Source organism: Engystomops pustulosus, chromosome 11, assembly GCF_040894005.1.
Source record: "Engystomops pustulosus chromosome 11, aEngPut4.maternal, whole genome shotgun sequence".
In the NCBI taxonomy this organism is placed as follows: Eukaryota; Metazoa; Chordata; class Amphibia; order Anura; family Leptodactylidae; genus Engystomops; species Engystomops pustulosus.
The window spans coordinates 20,503,490-20,520,984 of NC_092421.1; the positions used below are offsets into that span (position 1 = coordinate 20,503,490).

Below are 17,495 nucleotides of genomic sequence, written 5' to 3' on the forward strand. Positions count from 1 at the left end.
CATCTGTGATTGTTGAAATGTGGCCATTTTTAGTTATAATAAAAGAAGAACCATGCTACTGGAGACCGGATGGGGAGGTGAGTAATGCACCATCAGTTAATCTGATGGTAGATTTCCTTTAACCGGTTAAAGGGGTACCACCAACTATTAAAAGCATAACTGTAAAGTTATAATGATTTTACCTAATTATTATATGTGATTCCTCCTTTGAAAACAAACAGAATGATGGCTACTTTGTGCTGCTCGTCCTTTTCTTTCCAAAGTTGTGGCATTTTCTGTTCTGAAAGTGTTTGACAAAAATCTTTCTCTCCATTGGTGAAGTGGGCATAGACTAATGTCTGTCAGCCTATGTCCTCAAGATGAGGCCAGTTAGCTTGCCCACAGATCCCATGATGCCTTGTGTTCTCTTGCAAAGTAATTTAGCATTAAATCCATTTAGCTTCCCACAAGTAAATTCACTGAACACTACACAGAGCACCTACAGGATGTATATGGTGACAGCCTGGCAGCTTCCATCTCATGGAGGAGCAGGGGACATGTACAGTACATACAGGATGTATATGGTGACAGCCTGGCAGATTCCATCTCATGGAGGAGCAGGTAACATGCACAGTACATACAGGATGTATATGGTGACATCCTGGCAGTTTCCATCACATGGAGGAGTAAGGAACATGTAATAAGTGGTAGAAATCATAAGTAAACTCGTTACATGAAGTCCATACCCTATGCTATGTGAGCACTAAGGGTAATAGCTTCTCTGCACAGAGCTGATATTGCCGATGACAAGGTGGGGGAAGAGCTGCAGCATGAGGAGCAGAGAGAGACAGAAAAAGTTCTGTAGAATCACAGACTGGAATGGAAGGACTGTTAGAGAGCAGGGAAATCTTGTACCTCACTATTCTGTGGAGGAGACATCTGTCTTGGAACACATCCAGCTCTGCTACATACAGAGAGAGCTCTGTCACATGACCTCCTCCGCTGTGAGCAGAGAGCAGCAGCCCCTTTCCTGCCAGGAGTCCGTAGAGTTTGGGCTTATCAGCACAGACAGATGAAGCAGCTCCTGCAGCACTGAGATAATCTGTGGGGAAGCAAGGAGACTGCTGCATATAGGTAACAAAGTTAATAGGTTTTACATCCCAAGAGCTATTGATTTGTGAAAAAAACCCTTTACAGTTCATCTATAAGCTATATAAAATTTTGATTGTAATGGTCCAACTTACATTCACTGTCCCAATGTCTATAGAAATGGATGGAGCCAGGTTGTTTTGGTTGTTTGTGGTCCCATCTAGAGATGAGCGAACATGCTCGTCCGAGCTTGATGCTCGGTCGAGCATTAGGGTACTCGAAACTGCTCGTTACTCGGACGAATACTTCGCCCGCTCGAGAAAATGGCAGCTCCCGCCGTTTTGCTTTTTGGCGGCCAGAAACAGAGCCAATCACAAGCCAGGAGACTCTGCACTCCACCCAGCATGACGTGGTACCCTTACACGTCGATAGCAGTGGTTGGCTGGCCAGATCAGGTGACCCTGGGATAGACTAGCCGCTGGCCGCGCTGCTCGGATCATTCTGTCTCTGGATGCCGCTAGGGAGAGAGCTGCTGCTGGTCAGGGAAAGCGTTAGGGTGTTCTATTAGCTTACTGTTAGGCAGGAGTGATTCTCAAAGAACCCAACAGCCCTTCTTAGGGCTACAATAACGTTCTACTTTTTTTATTTTAATTTGCATCTATTACCATTTTGTGAGGAATTAGCAGGGGGACTTGCTACCGTTGTGTTTAGCTCTTAGTGGCACACATATCCATAGCAAAGACCGAAGTGGGAAAATTCAGTAGGGGTTGGATTTCTATTAGGCACTAACTCAGTGTCATCTCATCTGGCATAGTAGTGTGCTTCCTTTGATACTTGGCTAGAAAATAGCCATAGGAGAATACAAACAGCTTCTTGAAGCCTACAGTAGCGTTCTATATATTTGATTTCTGGTTGATCTGCTGGTGGCTGTAGTTTCTGCAGTGCATGTACTTGCCAATTCTGAGCAATTTGTAGTGAGACTTGCGACCGCTGTGTTCTGCGCTTAGTGGCGCACATATCCATAGCAAAGGCCGAAGTGGGAAAATTCAGTAGGGGTTGGATTTCTATTAGGCAATAACTCAGTGTCATCTCATCTGGCATAGTAGTGTGCTTCCTTTGATACTTGGCTAGAAAATAGCCATAGGAGAATACAAACAGCTTCTTGAAGCCTACAGTAGCGTTCTATATATTTGATTTCTGGTTGATCTGCTGGTGGCTGTAGTTTCTGCAGTGCATGTACTTGCCAATTCTGAGCAATTTGTAGTGAGACTTGCGACCGCTGTGTTCTGCGCTTAGTGGCGCACATATCCATAGCAAAGGCCGAAGTGGCAAAATTCAGTAGGGGTTGGATTTCTATTAGGCAATAACTCAGTGTCATCTCATCTGGCATAGTAGTGTGCTTCCTTTGATACTTGGCTAGAAAATAGCCATAGGAGAATACAAACAGCTTCTTGAAGCCTACAGTAGCGTTCTATATATTTGATTTCTGGTTGATCTGCTGGTGGCTGTAGTTTCTGCAGTGCATGTACTTGCCAATTCTGAGCAATTTGTAGTGAGACTTGCGACCGCTGTGTTCTGCGCTTAGTGGCGCACATATCCATAGCAAAGGCCGAAGTGGGAAAATTCAGTAGGGGTTGGATTTCTATTAGGCAATAACTCAGTGTCATCTCATCTGGCATAGTAGTGTGCTTCCTTTGATACTTGGCTAGAAAATAGCCATAGGAGAATACAAACAGCTTCTTGAAGCCTACAGTAGCGTTCTATATATTTGATTTCTGGTTGATCTGCTGGTGGCTGTAGTTTCTGCAGTGCATGTACTTGCCAATTCTGAGCAATTTGTAGTGAGACTTGCGACCGCTGTGTTCTGCGCTTAGTGGCGCACATATCCATAGCAAAGGCCGAAGTGGGAAAATTCAGTAGGGGTTGGATTTCTATTAGGCAATAACTCAGTGTCATCTCATCTGGCATAGTAGTGTGCTTCCTTTGATACTTGGCTAGAAAATAGCCATAGGAGAATACAAACAGCTTCTTGAAGCCTACAGTAGCGTTCTATATATTTGATTTCTGGTTGATCTGCTGGTGGCTGTAGTTTCTGCAGTGCATGTACTTGCCAATTCTGAGCAATTTGTAGTGAGACTTGCGACCGCTGTGTTCTGCGCTTAGTGGCGCACATATCCATAGCAAAGGCCGAAGTGGGATAATTCAGTAGGGGTTGGATTTCTATTAGGCAATAACTCAGTGTCATCTCATCTGGCATAGTAGTGTGCTTCCTTTGATACTTGGCTAGAAAATAGCCATAGGAGAATACAAACAGCTTCTTGAAGCCTACAGTAGCGTTCTATATATTTGATTTCTGGTTGATCTGCTGGTGGCTGTAGTTTCTGCAGTGCATGTACTTGCCAATTCTGAGCAATTTGTAGTGAGACTTGCGACCGCTGTGTTCTGCGCTTAGTGGCGCACATATCCATAGCAAAGGCCGAAGTGGGAAAATTCAGTAGGGGTTGGATTTCTATTAGGCAATAACTCAGTGTCATCTCATCTGGCATAGTAGTGTGCTTCCTTTGATACTTGGCTAGAAAATAGCCATAGGAGAATACAAACAGCTTCTTGAAGCCTACAGTAGCGTTCTATATATTTGATTTCTGGTTGATCTGCTGGTGGCTGTAGTTTCTGCAGTGCATGTACTTGCCAATTCTGAGCAATTTGTAGTGAGACTTGCGACCGCTGTGTTCTGCGCTTAGTGGCGCACATATCCATAGCAAAGGCCGAAGTGGCAAAATTCAGTAGGGGTTGGATTTCTATTAGGCACTAACTCAGTGTCATCTCATCTGGCATAGTAGTGTGCTTCCTTTGATACTTGGCTAGAAAATAGCCATAGCAATAGGATAGGATTGTTTGGTTTTAAAAACTCAAAAAAAAACAAAAAACACAAAAAAAAAAAAAACCACAAAAAAACACAAAAAAAAACAAAAAGAAGTAAAAAAAAAAAAAAAGTTATAACTCTCATTTTAAAAATGTTTAACCCGAGGGCTAGGGGTAGAGGACGAGGGCGGGGACGTGGGCGTCCAACTACTGCAGGGGTCAGAGGCCGTGGTCCTGGGTGGGGTGAGACACCACCTGCTGATGAGGGAGCAGGGGAACGCCGCAGAGCTACACTCCCTAGGTTCATGTCTGAAGTTACTGGGACTCGTGGTAGAGCACTGTTGAGGCCAGAACAGTGCGAACAGGTGATGTCGTGGATTGCTGACAATGCTTCGAGCAATTTGTCCACCACCAGTCAGTCTTCCACGCAGTCCACCCATGTCACCGAAATCCCCACTCCTCCAGCTCCTGCACCTCAGCCTCCTCCCCCCCAGTCTGCCCCCTCCCAGGAAAATTTGCCATTTGAACCGGCATACTCTGAGGAACTGTTTTCTGGACCCTTCCCACAGTCACAAACCACTTGTCCGGTTGCTGCTGAGCAATTTTCCGATGCCCAGGTTTTCCACCAGTCACAGTCTGTGGGTGATGATGACCTTCTTGACGTAGTGGAAGTGTGTAAAGAGGTGTCCGACGATGAGGAGACACGGTTGTCAGACAGTGGGGAAGTTGTTGTCAGGGCAGGAAGTCCGAGGGGGGAGCAGACTGAGGGATCGGAGGATGATGAGGTGACAGACCCAAGCTGGGTTGAGAGGCCGGGTGAACACAGTGCTTCTGAGACGGAGGAGAGTCCTCGACCTGAACAGGTTGGAAGAGGCAGTGGTGGGGCCAGACGGAGAGGCAGGGCCAGAGCTGGTGCATCAGCGCCACTGTCAACTAGTGAAGCTCCCGTGGTGAGGGCTCTTGCGGCGAGGGCTAGATCTTCAGAAGTGTGGAGGTTCTTTAAGGAAACACCGGATGACCGACGGACTGTGGTGTGCAACATTTGCCAAACCAGGCTCAGCAGGGGTTCCACCACTACTAGCTTAACTACCACCAGTATGCGCAGGCATATGAATGCTAAGCACCCCACTCAGTGGCAACAAGCCCGTTCACCTCCGGCCGTGCACACCACTGCTCCTTCCCCTGTGTCAGCTGCTAGTCAGCCCCCTGCCCAGGACCCTGGCACAAAAACCCCATCGTCGCCTCCACGATCCTCCACAGCATCCACCAGCGTTCAGCTCTCCATACCCCAGACGCTGGAGCGGAAACGCAAATATAGTGCAACCCACCCGCACGCCCAAGCCCTTAATGTGCACATCTCCAGATTGCTTAGCCTGGAGATGCTGCCCTATAGGCTAGTAGAGACCGAGGCCTTTCGCAACCTCATGGCGGCGGCCGCCCCTCGGTATTCGGTCCCCAGCCGCCACTACTTTTCCCGATGTGCCGTCCCAGCCCTGCACCAGCACGTGTCAGACAACATCATCCGTGCCCTGACCAACGCCGTTTCTGACAAGGTCCACCTGACCACGGACACGTGGACGAGTGCTGCCGGGCAGGGCCACTATATATCGCTGACGGTTCATTGGGTTAACTTGGTGGAGGCTGGGACCGAGTCTGACCCTGGGGCTGCTCATATACTGCCGACGCCGAGGATTGCGGGGCCTACCTCGGTCCAGGTGTTTCAGGCCTACTATGCCTCCTCCTCCTCCCACCCCTCCTCCACCTCCTCCTCCGAACTACCATCCGTGGGCACGGCGCCATCAGTCGGTAGCTCTAGGCACAGCAGCAGTGCCGTCGCTAAGCGACAGCAGGCGGTGCTCAAACTGCTGAGCCTAGGCGACAAAAGGCACACCGCCCAAGAGCTATTACAGGGCATCACGGCGCAGACTGATCTGTGGCTGGCACCGCTGAACCTCAAGCCGGGAATGGTTGTGTGTGACAACGGCCGTAACCTGGTGGCGGCTCTGCAACTCGGCAGACTGACACATGTGCCATGCCTGGCCCATGTGTTAAATCTGATAGTGCAGCGTTTCCTCAAGACATACCCCAATCTGTCTGATTTGCTCACGAAGGTGCGCCGCATCTGTGCGCATTTCAGGAAGTCCAGCCCAGATGCTGCCACTCTCAGGGCAGCGCAGCGCCGCCTCCAACTGCCCGCTCACTGACTGTTGTGCGACGTGCCCACGAGGTGGAATTCAACACTGACCATGTTATCCAGAGTTTACCAGCAGCGCAGAGCGATTGTAGACTGCCAGATGTCAACTTCCACCAGAACTGGTAGTCAGGTCAGTCAGCTTCCTCAAGTCTACAATGAGGAGTGGACGTGGATGTCTGATATCTGTCAGGTGCTGAGTAACTTTGAGGAGTCAACACAGATGGTCAGTGACGATGCCGCCATCATCAGCCTCACCATCCCGCTGCTTGGCCTGTTGAAAAACTCTCTGGTCAGCATGAAGTCGGAAGCTTTGCGCTCGTCACAAGAGACGGGGGAAGTATATTCCCTTGTTGATAGCCAAAGCACCCTGAGGTCTGTTTCTCAGCGCATATCGGAGGAGGTGGAGGTGGAGGAGGATGAGGAGGAAGAGGAGGAGAATGTTGGCGAGACACAAGAGGGGACCATTGTTGAGTCCTTCACTGTTCAGCGTGTATGGGCAGAAGAAGAGGAGTTGGAGGAGTTGGAGGAGGAGGAAATGGACAGTCAGGCCAGTGAGGGGAGTGAATTCTTACGCGTTGGTACTCTGGCGCATATGGCAGATTTCATGCTAGGCTGCCTATCCCGTGACCCTCGCGTTCAAAGAATTTATTCCAGCACCGATTACTGGGTGTTCACTCTCCTGGACCCACGGTACAAGCAAAATCTTTCCACTCTCATCCCTGCAGAGGAAAGGAGTGTGAGAATGCATGAATACCAGCAGGCCCTGGTGCACAAGCTGAAACAGTATTTCCCTTCTGACAGCGCTAGCGGCAGAGTGCGTAGTTCTGCGGGACAAGTAGCGAGGGAGAGTAGGCGAGCAGGCAGCTTGTCCAGCACTGGCAAGGGTACGCTTTACAAGGCTTTTGCCAGCTTTATGTCACCCCAGCAAGACACTGTCACCTGTCCCCAGTCTCGGCAGAGTAGGGCTGATCTTTACAGAAAGATGGTGAGGGAGTACGTAGCTGACCATACCATCGTCCTAAATGATCACACAGCTCCCTACAACTACTGGGTTTCAAAGCTGGACATGTGGCACGAACTGGCGCTGTACGCCTTGGAGGTTCTTGCCTGCCCTGCCGCTAGCGTCTTGTCCGAGCGGGTTTTCAGTGCAGCTGGTGGCATCATCACCGATAAGCGTACACGCCTGTCGACTGACAGCGCTGACAGGCTGACGCTTATTAAAATGAATAAAGGCTGGATTTCTCAGAATTTCCAATCTCCACCAGGTGAAGGAAGCTCAACCTGAATAATTGATCCACTCCTCCTCCTCCTCCTCATTTTCCTCCTTCTCCTCCTCTTTGTACAGTAAAGCAGAGGAAAATGGCTATTTTTTGACAGGGCCCACTGGCTCTTGCTATAGTACTTCATGCATTTAATTTTTCTGGAGGGCCACCTACCCGGTCCTCTGTTTGAAACAATTTTTGTGAGTGCCACATACAGGCACTCAATCTATTCCATTTTTCTGGAGGGCCACCTACCCGGTCCTCTGTTTTAAAAAATTTTTGGGACTGCCACATACAGGCACTCAATCTATTCCATTTTACTGGAGGGCCACCTACCTGCTCCTCTGGTTTGAAACATTTTTGGGACTGCCACATACAGGCACTCAATCTATTCCATTTTACTGCAGGGCCACCTACCTGCTCCTCTGGTTTGAACAATTTTTGGGACTGCCACATACAGGCACTCAATCTATTCCATTTTACTGGAGGGCCACCTACCTGCTCCTCTGGTTTGAAACATTTTTGGGACTGCCACATACAGGCACTCAATCTATTCCATTTTACTGCAGGGCCACCTACCTGCTCCTCTGGTTTGAACAATTTTTGGGACTGCCACATACAGGCACTCAATCTATTCCATTTTACTGGAGGGCCACCTACCTGCTCCTCTGGTTTGAAACATTTTTGGGACTGCCACATACAGGCACTCAATCTATTCCATTTTACTGCAGGGCCACCTACCTGCTCCTCTGGTTTGAAGAATTTTTGGGACTGCCACATACAGGCACTCAATCTATTCCATTTCACTGGAGGGCCACCTACCTGCTCCTCTGGTTTGAAGAATTTTTGGGACTGCCACATACAGGCACTCAATCTATTCCATTTTACTGGAGGGCCACCTACCTGCTCCTCTGGTTTGAAACATTTTTGGGACTGCCACATACAGGCACTCAATCTATTCCATTTTACTGGAGGGCCACCTACCTGCTCCTCTGGTTTGAAAAATGTTTGGGACTGCCACATACAGGCACTATCCAAATTAAATTGTCTCCATAGCAGCCTCCACACGTTGTCTCCATTGCTACCTCCAAAAGTCGTCCATATAGCTGCCTCCATACATCGTCCCTTTATCAAACGAGGTGTGTCAGGCAGAAATTTGGGTTGTTTTCATGGATTCCACATCAAAGTTGTTAACTTTGTCGCCACCCTGCTGTGTTATCCACAAAATATACTGGCAAACTTTTACCATTTAGGGATATTATTTCAGCGCTTCTTGCGCATCTGTTTACATTCCCCTCACCCGGCATATCCTAAACTTATAAGAACGCTACTACACTTGATCTTATACAAAAGGTTCTTAGAAGTGCTGTTTGGGGAGTAGCCTAGAGACAGGGGCTTGGATTGGCGAAAGCTCGCCTGGCAGCGGAGCGCCAGCTCCATGCGCATCATGCGCTTCTTGCGCATCTGTTTACATTCCCCTCACCCGCCATATCCCAAACTTATAAGAACGCTACTACACTTAACTTGGTGCAGGCTGGGACCGAGTCTGACCCTGGGGCTGCTCATATACTGGCGACGCAGAGAATTGCGGGGCCTACCTCGGTCCAGGTCTCAAAGGCCTACTATACCTCCTCCCACCCCTCCTCCACCTCCTCCTCCTCCGAATTACCATCCGTGGGCATGGCGCCATCAGTCGGTAGCTCTAGGCACAGCAGCAGTGCCGTCGCTAAGCGACAGCAGGCGGTGCTGAAACTGCTGAGCCTAGGCGATAAAAGGCACACCGCCCAAGAGCTATTACAGGGCATTCCACATCAAAGTTGTTAACTTTGTCGCCACCCTGCTGTGTAATCCACAAAATATACTGGCAAACTTTTACCATTTAGGGATATTATTTCAGCGCTTCTTGCGCATCTGTTTACATTCCCCTCACCCGGCATATCCTAAACTTATAAGAACGCTACTACACTTGATCTTATACAAAAGGTTCTTAGAAGTGCTGTTTGGGGAGTAGCCTAGAAACAGGGGCTTGGATTGGCGAAAGCTCGCCTGGCTGCAGAGCGCCAGCTCCATCACAAGATCCAACTAACATAGTTGCAGCACCTTTAATCTACTACTAGTTCACTGCCTCCATAATAATAATAATCTTTATTTATATAGCGTCATCATATTCTGCAGCGCTTTACAAATCATAGGAAACAAATACAAATGTAATGTAACAGAGCACAACATTTGTATGGAACAACAGGAGTGAGGTCCCTGCTCGCCAGAGCTTACGGTTTATGAAGATGATGGGGTAACACGAGGTAAAAGAATATTTAATGGTCAAGCCATTCTTCTTAGGGAATAGAAAAAAATATAATAAATGGAATTGCTGTCGCTTGAAACACTCAGCCGTCATCTTATATACCAGGTCCAGGGTGAATGGGACTGCAGAGAAGTCTGGTGCCTGTTGGTTGCTGGATAACAAATGGGAGGACGACACAGGACGGGTTAGTAGAAGAGTTAAAACTTCATGCAGTTAATGAGTGTTATAGGCTTGCCTAAAGAAATGGGTTTTAAGAGCACGTTTGAAACTTTGGAGGTTAGGTATTAGTCTGATAGTCCGGGGCAGAGCATTCCATAGAATTGGTGCAGCTCTAGAGAAGTCTTGGAGACGCGAGTGGGAGGTCCGCACTAGGGTAGAGGTTAATCTAAGATCACTGGCGGATCTAAGAGCACGGGTTGGGCGATAGACTGAGATAAGAGAGGAGAGGTAGGGGGGTGCAGCATTATACAGAGCTTTATGGATGAGGGTTATTATTATTTTAAACTATTCGAAAGGAGACTGGCAGCAAGTGCAGCGACTGGCATGAACTGTAAGCATACATGGTCCCCTTATCAAACGAGCTGTGTCAGGCAGAATTTGGGGTTGTTTTCATGGCTTCCATGTTAACTTTGTCGCCACCCTGCTGTGTAATCCACAAAATATACTGGCAAACTTTTATCATGTAGCGATATTATTTGAGCGCTTCTTGCTCACCTCCTTTGGTTCCTCTCTGCCACCCATTGGTTTGAAGCCTGAGTCCATTTAGGGTATGTCGCCATGCCACTCTCTAGCCTGCCGCTGCTGCCGCTGCCTCTGCATGCCGTCCCCTATAGTGTCAGGGTCAATTATTGGATGTTTTAGATGCTATCTAGCTTCATTCTGTCACTCTGTCATGGCCATGCTGTTGCCCATAATTTTGGCATAATGGTGCGATTAGGCAGCCTCAGAGGCATCCATGCATGCTGCCCCTGCTGTTTCCTGTCCATTTCCGTGGTGTTTCCATCCTTTTCTGAGGTTCCCAGGTGTTTGGCCAAGCTTCCCTGTGCAGAGCCTTGGTCCCCTTGAAAAATGCTCGAGTCTCCCATTGACTTCAATGGGGTTCGTTATTCGAGACGAGCACTCGAGCATCGGGAAAAGTTCGTCTCGAATAACGAGTACCCGAGCATTTTAGTGTTCGCTCATCTCTAGTCCCATCCCATTGTATTGCAAAATAAAAAAGTTAACATTGGGTAAATGAGAAATAACTGTTGTCTGTCTGATGACTCAGGTTTCATTGGTTTACATGAAAAATTAGAGCCTAACACTTTGGGTGACTCCTAAAGGTTAACTTTATTTTTATAAAGTAAGCAGATATAGTTTGTAATAGCTAAGTCTCCAGTACCCGGGGCTACAAATGTTTGCTGATTTCCATAACTGTTTCAAAATTGCAGTAAAACTTTTCATAAGTTCAGATGCTAAAATATTTATTTTCAATTCACACCAGTTATGTATGAACTGGGGTAGTTCATCTCTCAAGGTTGTTCCTTGGAAACAAATAAACTCCAAGACCATTTCTGTGTATATTTAAAGGACATCTACCACCAGGAAGAAGGATTGTAAACCAAGCACACTGACATACTGGTGTGTGCCCCATCTGGTAGGTCTGCTCTTCTTTAAGCTTCATATGTCCTTGTTATTTAGAGAAAAAGGCTTTAAAAATCATGCAAATTACCCTCAGGCTCATTTGCATAATTTTAAAAGCTTTTTTCGGTAAAAAACAGGATATAAGAAGCTAAATGAAGAACATATCCTGCCAGAGGGGGCACACACCAGTATGTCGGTGTGCTTGGTTTACAACCCTTCTTCCTGGTGGTAGATGTTCTTTAATAGAGAAATAAAAAAATGTGTTACTGGCTTAGAAGTGATTACAAAAATGTTGATGGATAGGATCATTTATTTCAGGGCAATGGTATAATACTAGCTTTCATATCCTCGGCTTCATATGTTTCAATTATGCAGCATTATTGTACGTCTACTTATCATCACTCTATTAACCTGCACAGCAGATCAAGAATGACTTTCACACAAAGAATTTTTTCTCTATTATGGTGAAATTAGCTTTTTATTCAAAGAACTTTTTTAATCAGGGAGTTGCTGCCGCAAAATATTAAATTAGTAAACGTTTCAATAAATCTGCCTTTATTGTGCGAGTGATAAAAATGACCTTTGGGAGTAGCAATGAAAAGTTTCATGCAATATTAAAAGAAACTGTCTGACTTCTATTTATACTCGTGTACGGAGTCTACTGTGATGTGACTTACTTGGAGAAAAAAAACGTACCAGGGAGGCAACAAGCAAATGGCGAATCTGTGAAGCTTGTTGAAACATTTAGATGATTTTTAAAGGGGTATTCTCATGAAGACAAGTTTCTTACTTGTACTCTGGATAACAAAATAACACATTCTCATAAGAAAATGTAAATAATTTAATGAAAGCTAAGATATCAAAGACAACACAGATCATCACCATTTCCCATGGGGTTTGGTTATCCAGTAGATTCACTGGTATTAACAAAAATACAGCATTTTACAGTTGCCCCTGGTTTCTGCCCCTGTATCTTCTGAGTGTAGGTTCAGCAGCCATGTTGTCTGACACTGTGGAGCTGAGCTCTACTCTGCTCCCCTGCATTCCAGGATGATCTCCCACTGATACACACTGACTTCCTCCCTCAAACCACAGCAGCAGCGAGATGAGAGCTAAAAGCTACAGGCAGATAAGTTCTTTATCCTAAGAGGGGGAGGGAGGCGCATCAGATCTGACAGTGTGATAGAGCAGAGATGTAGCAGGGCTGACTGTGTCATTGGGGCACATTTACTTAGGGTCCGAACGCCACATTTCTGTCGGGTTTCGCAATTTTTTCCATTTCGCGCTGAATTGCCCCAGGTTTTTGGCGCACGTGAAGGGATTGTGTTGCATCGGTGCCGGCTTGCATGCAACACAAATTGGGGGCGTGGACGTCGGACAACCCGACTGATTGGGACAAAGCGCGGAATTTAAAAAGCACATTATGTTGCAAGATCAGCACTGACATACACTGGGAAGAAGAAGGCGAACTCCGGCAGATCTCAGCGGGGGAAGCGACACATGCAGGAAATCGAGTGCACGATCTTAGTGAATCGCGGCAGACTCGAATCCTTGTCGGACAACACACGGCGGGGATCGCGTAAGTAAATGTGCCCCATTGTGTGTAATGTGCAGATCTCTGATCTGTCTCATCTCTCTTTCTATGTGTCAGATACTAGCACAATGTTCAGAAGGAAAATAAAAGTGTATATAAACCTTGTACCCTGATAATCTAACCACATTGTCAGCACACAGCATCTCGCAGCACTAGAAGGCTCATAATGTCTTCTTAGACAGTCCCCGCCAACACTCTGGAATTTTACACTGACTATCACTGAGTGATAGGAGCTAGCACAGCAATAAAATTGAGAAACATTTTAAAGTAAGGGGTTTAAAATCTTTATTATGTAAAAATCACTAGGGGATTGAAATTTGAGAATTTTCTTTCATGGGCAAACCCCTTCAAGTATATCTATGTCTGGATCACTAGAGCCACTAAATTAATAGTATCCTTGCTAGATTCTGTCATGCAGAAAGCTTGATTGTTTACTTCCTGTCCATGGTCATGTGATGTTACACAGGTGCATGGCTCATTAGTATTACACTGCTCTGCTTACAACAAAGAGTGCACCTGTGTGATACCACATGACCATCCACCAATGTTTATAGGGAGTAAACGATGAAGCTTCCTGCTGCATGGACCAAGAAAAAAGCAAGCAGAGATCTAGGAAACGGTGAAGAATTGATGCAGAAAGTATATTGGAAAATATTATAACTTTTCATTACACAAACATAGAAATCACTTCTAACAAGATGATTGGAAATCCCTGAGGGGTCAAATGTCATGAGAGCTCTATGGAGAGGCGGGGGCTGGGGAGGGTGGGGGGTGGTTGAGTAGATCGGTCACCACCAGTTTTGAGACAACTGCAAAATGCAGAAAAAGGAGCTTCTGGGGTCTTTTGTAAATATCAAATAATATGACTTATTCTTAATCATGTACACAGGAGGAAAATGTATCTAGATATGGCACATTGGAGGGAATTTAGCATGACTCACTCACCTGATTCTGACGCTCACAATGACAATCCAGAACTTCTGCCTCATTTATTAGCTAATGCGGTAAAAAAAATAAATATATTATACCGGTGCACCAGCTTAAACTATTACAGTGTAGACTCCAACAGCCAGAGGTGGATTAAGAGGACCATGGGCCCTGGGCTGAATGAATATTATAGCCCCTACAAGTCTGGTGTCACTTCCTATATATGGTACTAGAATCAGCTTCTTGTAGAATCGAGGATGTGTCCCTTCTGCTACTTTCAATCTGTGGTTTTAGGTCCTTTGGATAATCTTCAATCATCTTGAAATGGCTCTTGTGTACATGCATATTGAGAGCAGGAACAGATGATGGGGGATTTGATGGGTGAAGGTCCTTCTCAGTATAAATTTGTTGGGTGGTTTTGGTGGCCAAGGGCCCCCTCGAAGACTTGGGTGCCAGTCTACCGCCCAGACTGACTATATTATAATCCATTATTGCCAACAGCTACTCAGAAATACTGCAGTTATATCTACGACACAGGTAATAAGTTCCCTTCATCATGCACCAGCTCTTGATATTCTTCACCTCCCAAACCTTGTACTACAAATACTAACACTCGGTACTTCTTGCATCCTTCTTTCATCCTGATGTTTATCCCGGCATAGATATTTTTAAATATGCTCTTTATTATCAGGTTGTGTCTATAATATTCCCATTAAAACACCTGTAAACTTAGCAATGTGTATTGAAAACAATAATAAAACTATACAATTTACATGAAAATCCATTGCAAATATTTGTAGCTAAATTTAAATGTAAGCTAAGGCTGTAGAATCTCATTAGGTTAAGATAAATCCACACGGTATAAATATATTCCATAAAGCTTTTAACAAAAGTTACATATAGCTCACTTGGATATATATGACAAAGTCTTTCTTCATGTTAAAGCACCTCAGACAGGGTCGGCTCCAGGTTTCAGTAGGCCCCTGGGCGACAGAGTCTTAGTAAGCTTCCCTAGTTTATCATACCAAACAGCCCCCCCATGGTTATTTTATATGAACCCTCCCTAACAGCCTATAGATTCATTAGATACAGCCCCCCTCACCACATGGATGCCTTATGTGGGCCCCCCCTCCCTAGGAGTTTTGGACCCCGGCACTTGCCAGGTATGCCCAGTGCTGGTGCCAGCCCTGACCTCAGATTTCCAGCACACATGAGTTGGTGCTCTGTATTCTAAATTTCCGGCTCATGCAGACTTAACAGAAATCAAAGAATGTCCACATTAATCAACAATTTAAAGGCTAAGTACAAATTAGAAGTCAATTATTTCTTTAAGTATTACAATGGACCAAGATTAATTCTCCAATAGATTTTCATTAAATGTTTAGCTAAATTTGTCATCTCTAAAAGATGTTTATCACTCTCATTGTTTGCAGAGAACTCCATCAGTAGTCTGATCTCTATCTTCCTTACTGGTTAAAAACACCCCACCAGCTTAATGTCAATAGATCATATTAATAACTTTTAAAGGGAACCTGTCATCAGCAATTGATCCAATAAACCACTGCTAGTATATTGTCAGGCAGTGTAACACCTTCTAGTTTTTGTTTCTTTTATCATCCAGTGTGGAGGCATCATCCAGAAAATCAACTTTGAAGTGAGATGTAAATTGGTTGTGTAAAGTCAAGGAGGAAGAGATTTTAATACTGAAGCCAAGGTGGGGGGCTCTGAAAGCCTCCTCCTCTGTAATTAAAGGGGTTATCCGGGTTTGAAAAATTTCTTATGGCCGGGCTGGGGAGGGTTATTTAAACACAATAAACATATACTTACCTCCTCCGGTGCTGCCGATGTCCCGCGCTGCGGCCCGTCTTCTCCGTGCGCTGGTTTCAGTACAAGGGCGCACAGGGAGCTTCCGGCCGGCCGGATGCTCCCATGCGCACCATCTCCCAGCGCTTACAACGCTGAGAGATAGGGACGGATGGGAGGAGCCGTCCACATCGCGGACCGGAAGCTCCCTGTGCGCGGCTTCCGTGCCCCTGTAAACAAACAGGGGCACGGATCGAAGGGACTGCGGCACAGGACATCAGCGGCGCCGGACGAGGTAAGTCCATGTTTATTATGTTTAACTAGCCCTCCCCAGCCCGGCCATAAGAGATTTTTTAAACCCGGATAACCCCTTTAACATTGGGCATCGGACTTCAGGAGATCTGGTTACTGATGTCTCTGAATGTAGGACTATTAATTACAGTGAAAGGGGCTTTCTGAGGAAGAGAGAGCTTGACTTCAGTGTTAAACTCTCCGCCTCCTTAACTTCATAGAAACAAATTTAAATCTCACTTCAAAGTTGATTTTCTGGATGCTGCCACCACATTGGGTCATGAAAGAAACATCTGGAAGTGTTCAGCTGCTTCGCAACATACTGGTAGTGGTTTATTAGGTAAATTTCTGAAAAAAGGTCCCCATTAATGAATTTTATGAACATTTTGGACATAAGAGGTACACCACAAGATAAATGGCTGTTTTTTGCTCTGCACAATTGAAAAATAACCTGTAGCGAGTGTGAGAAGAAACATTTGCAAAATAAAAACCAAGTGAAAATATTGAAGGGGTTGTCCATTTACAACTGTGTATAGGGTATAATTTACTCATTAGTGGGTGTCACAGTGGTTAAACCCCAAAGGATCACACGAAAAGGGGCCCTTTGTACCCCAAATGAATAAACTGGTAGGTCACACATGCATTCTACCACTGCATTCACTGTGTATGGTCGTCATCAGTGTCATAGAGATGGAGCAGAGAGAAAAACAGCAGGGCCCATGTGCGATCAGCTGCTCTATTAATTTGGGGTGCAACAGACCCTTGCGATCCAAGCTGGATCTATCACTGGGATCCCCATCTATCAGAATGTTAAACTCTATCCTAATGAAAACTTTAAAGGAAATTATTTTTAATAATAATAATAATTCAATGATAAAAGTTTTACCCAACAGTTTTTGCATTGCCTTTAATGTTTATATGATGGATGTATTTTAGAAATGCAAGTTAGAACCATCCCAGATGCTGATAAAAAAAAATTAGAGGGACAATAATGTATCTAAAAACTTTATTTGGTACATAGACATATTTAGAAAGCCACCAATGAAAAAAAACATTTTTATTAAATAATAATGTTAACCATATGAAACACAACATGGTCCCTCTTCTTCAGGCATCTTTATTGAAGATTTTCAGGCCGCAGAATATCATTAAATAATGGAAAATCGAATTTAAAGATTAAAAAGATTACGCTGCCATCCAAGAAAGGGCAGGGGATCTATGAACACGTTATGAGCGTAGCCTGCTGATAAATTGCTCTTGTAGAAGATCTTCTTGTGAATAGTTTTTTCTAGAAAACAAAAATATTCAAAATATTAAAACACTGTAATTAAAATATTAGAAAATTATTGTTTTTGTATTTTTATATGCCAACGGTTTTAGTACGATAAATATTCGGTTTCAAAGAAACAGAAAGAAATAAAAAATCATTGGAATGGATCCCAGTATTTAACCCCTTAACGCTGAAGCCACTTTTCACCTTCCTGACACGGCCCATTTTTTCAAATCTGCCCTGTGTCACTATAAATGGTTATAACTTTGGAACGCTTTAACATATCCAGATGATTT

The 17,495-nt window shown here is 45.2% G+C and overlaps 1 protein-coding gene across 1 annotated transcript in view; it reads right to left on the reverse strand.

The window, feature by feature from the left end:
* Positions 1–16,946: 16,946 nt before the first annotated feature.
* HTR7 (5-hydroxytryptamine receptor 7) overlaps positions 16,947–17,495 on the reverse strand; it is a 101,394-nt gene continuing 100,845 nt past the window's right edge. Inside the window, exon 3 of the mRNA XM_072130050.1 lies at positions 16,947–17,217. Within this exon, the coding sequence (XP_071986151.1) occupies positions 17,157–17,217 (61 nt within the window). The 3' untranslated portion in view covers positions 16,947–17,156. The remainder of the gene's footprint in view (positions 17,218–17,495) is intronic.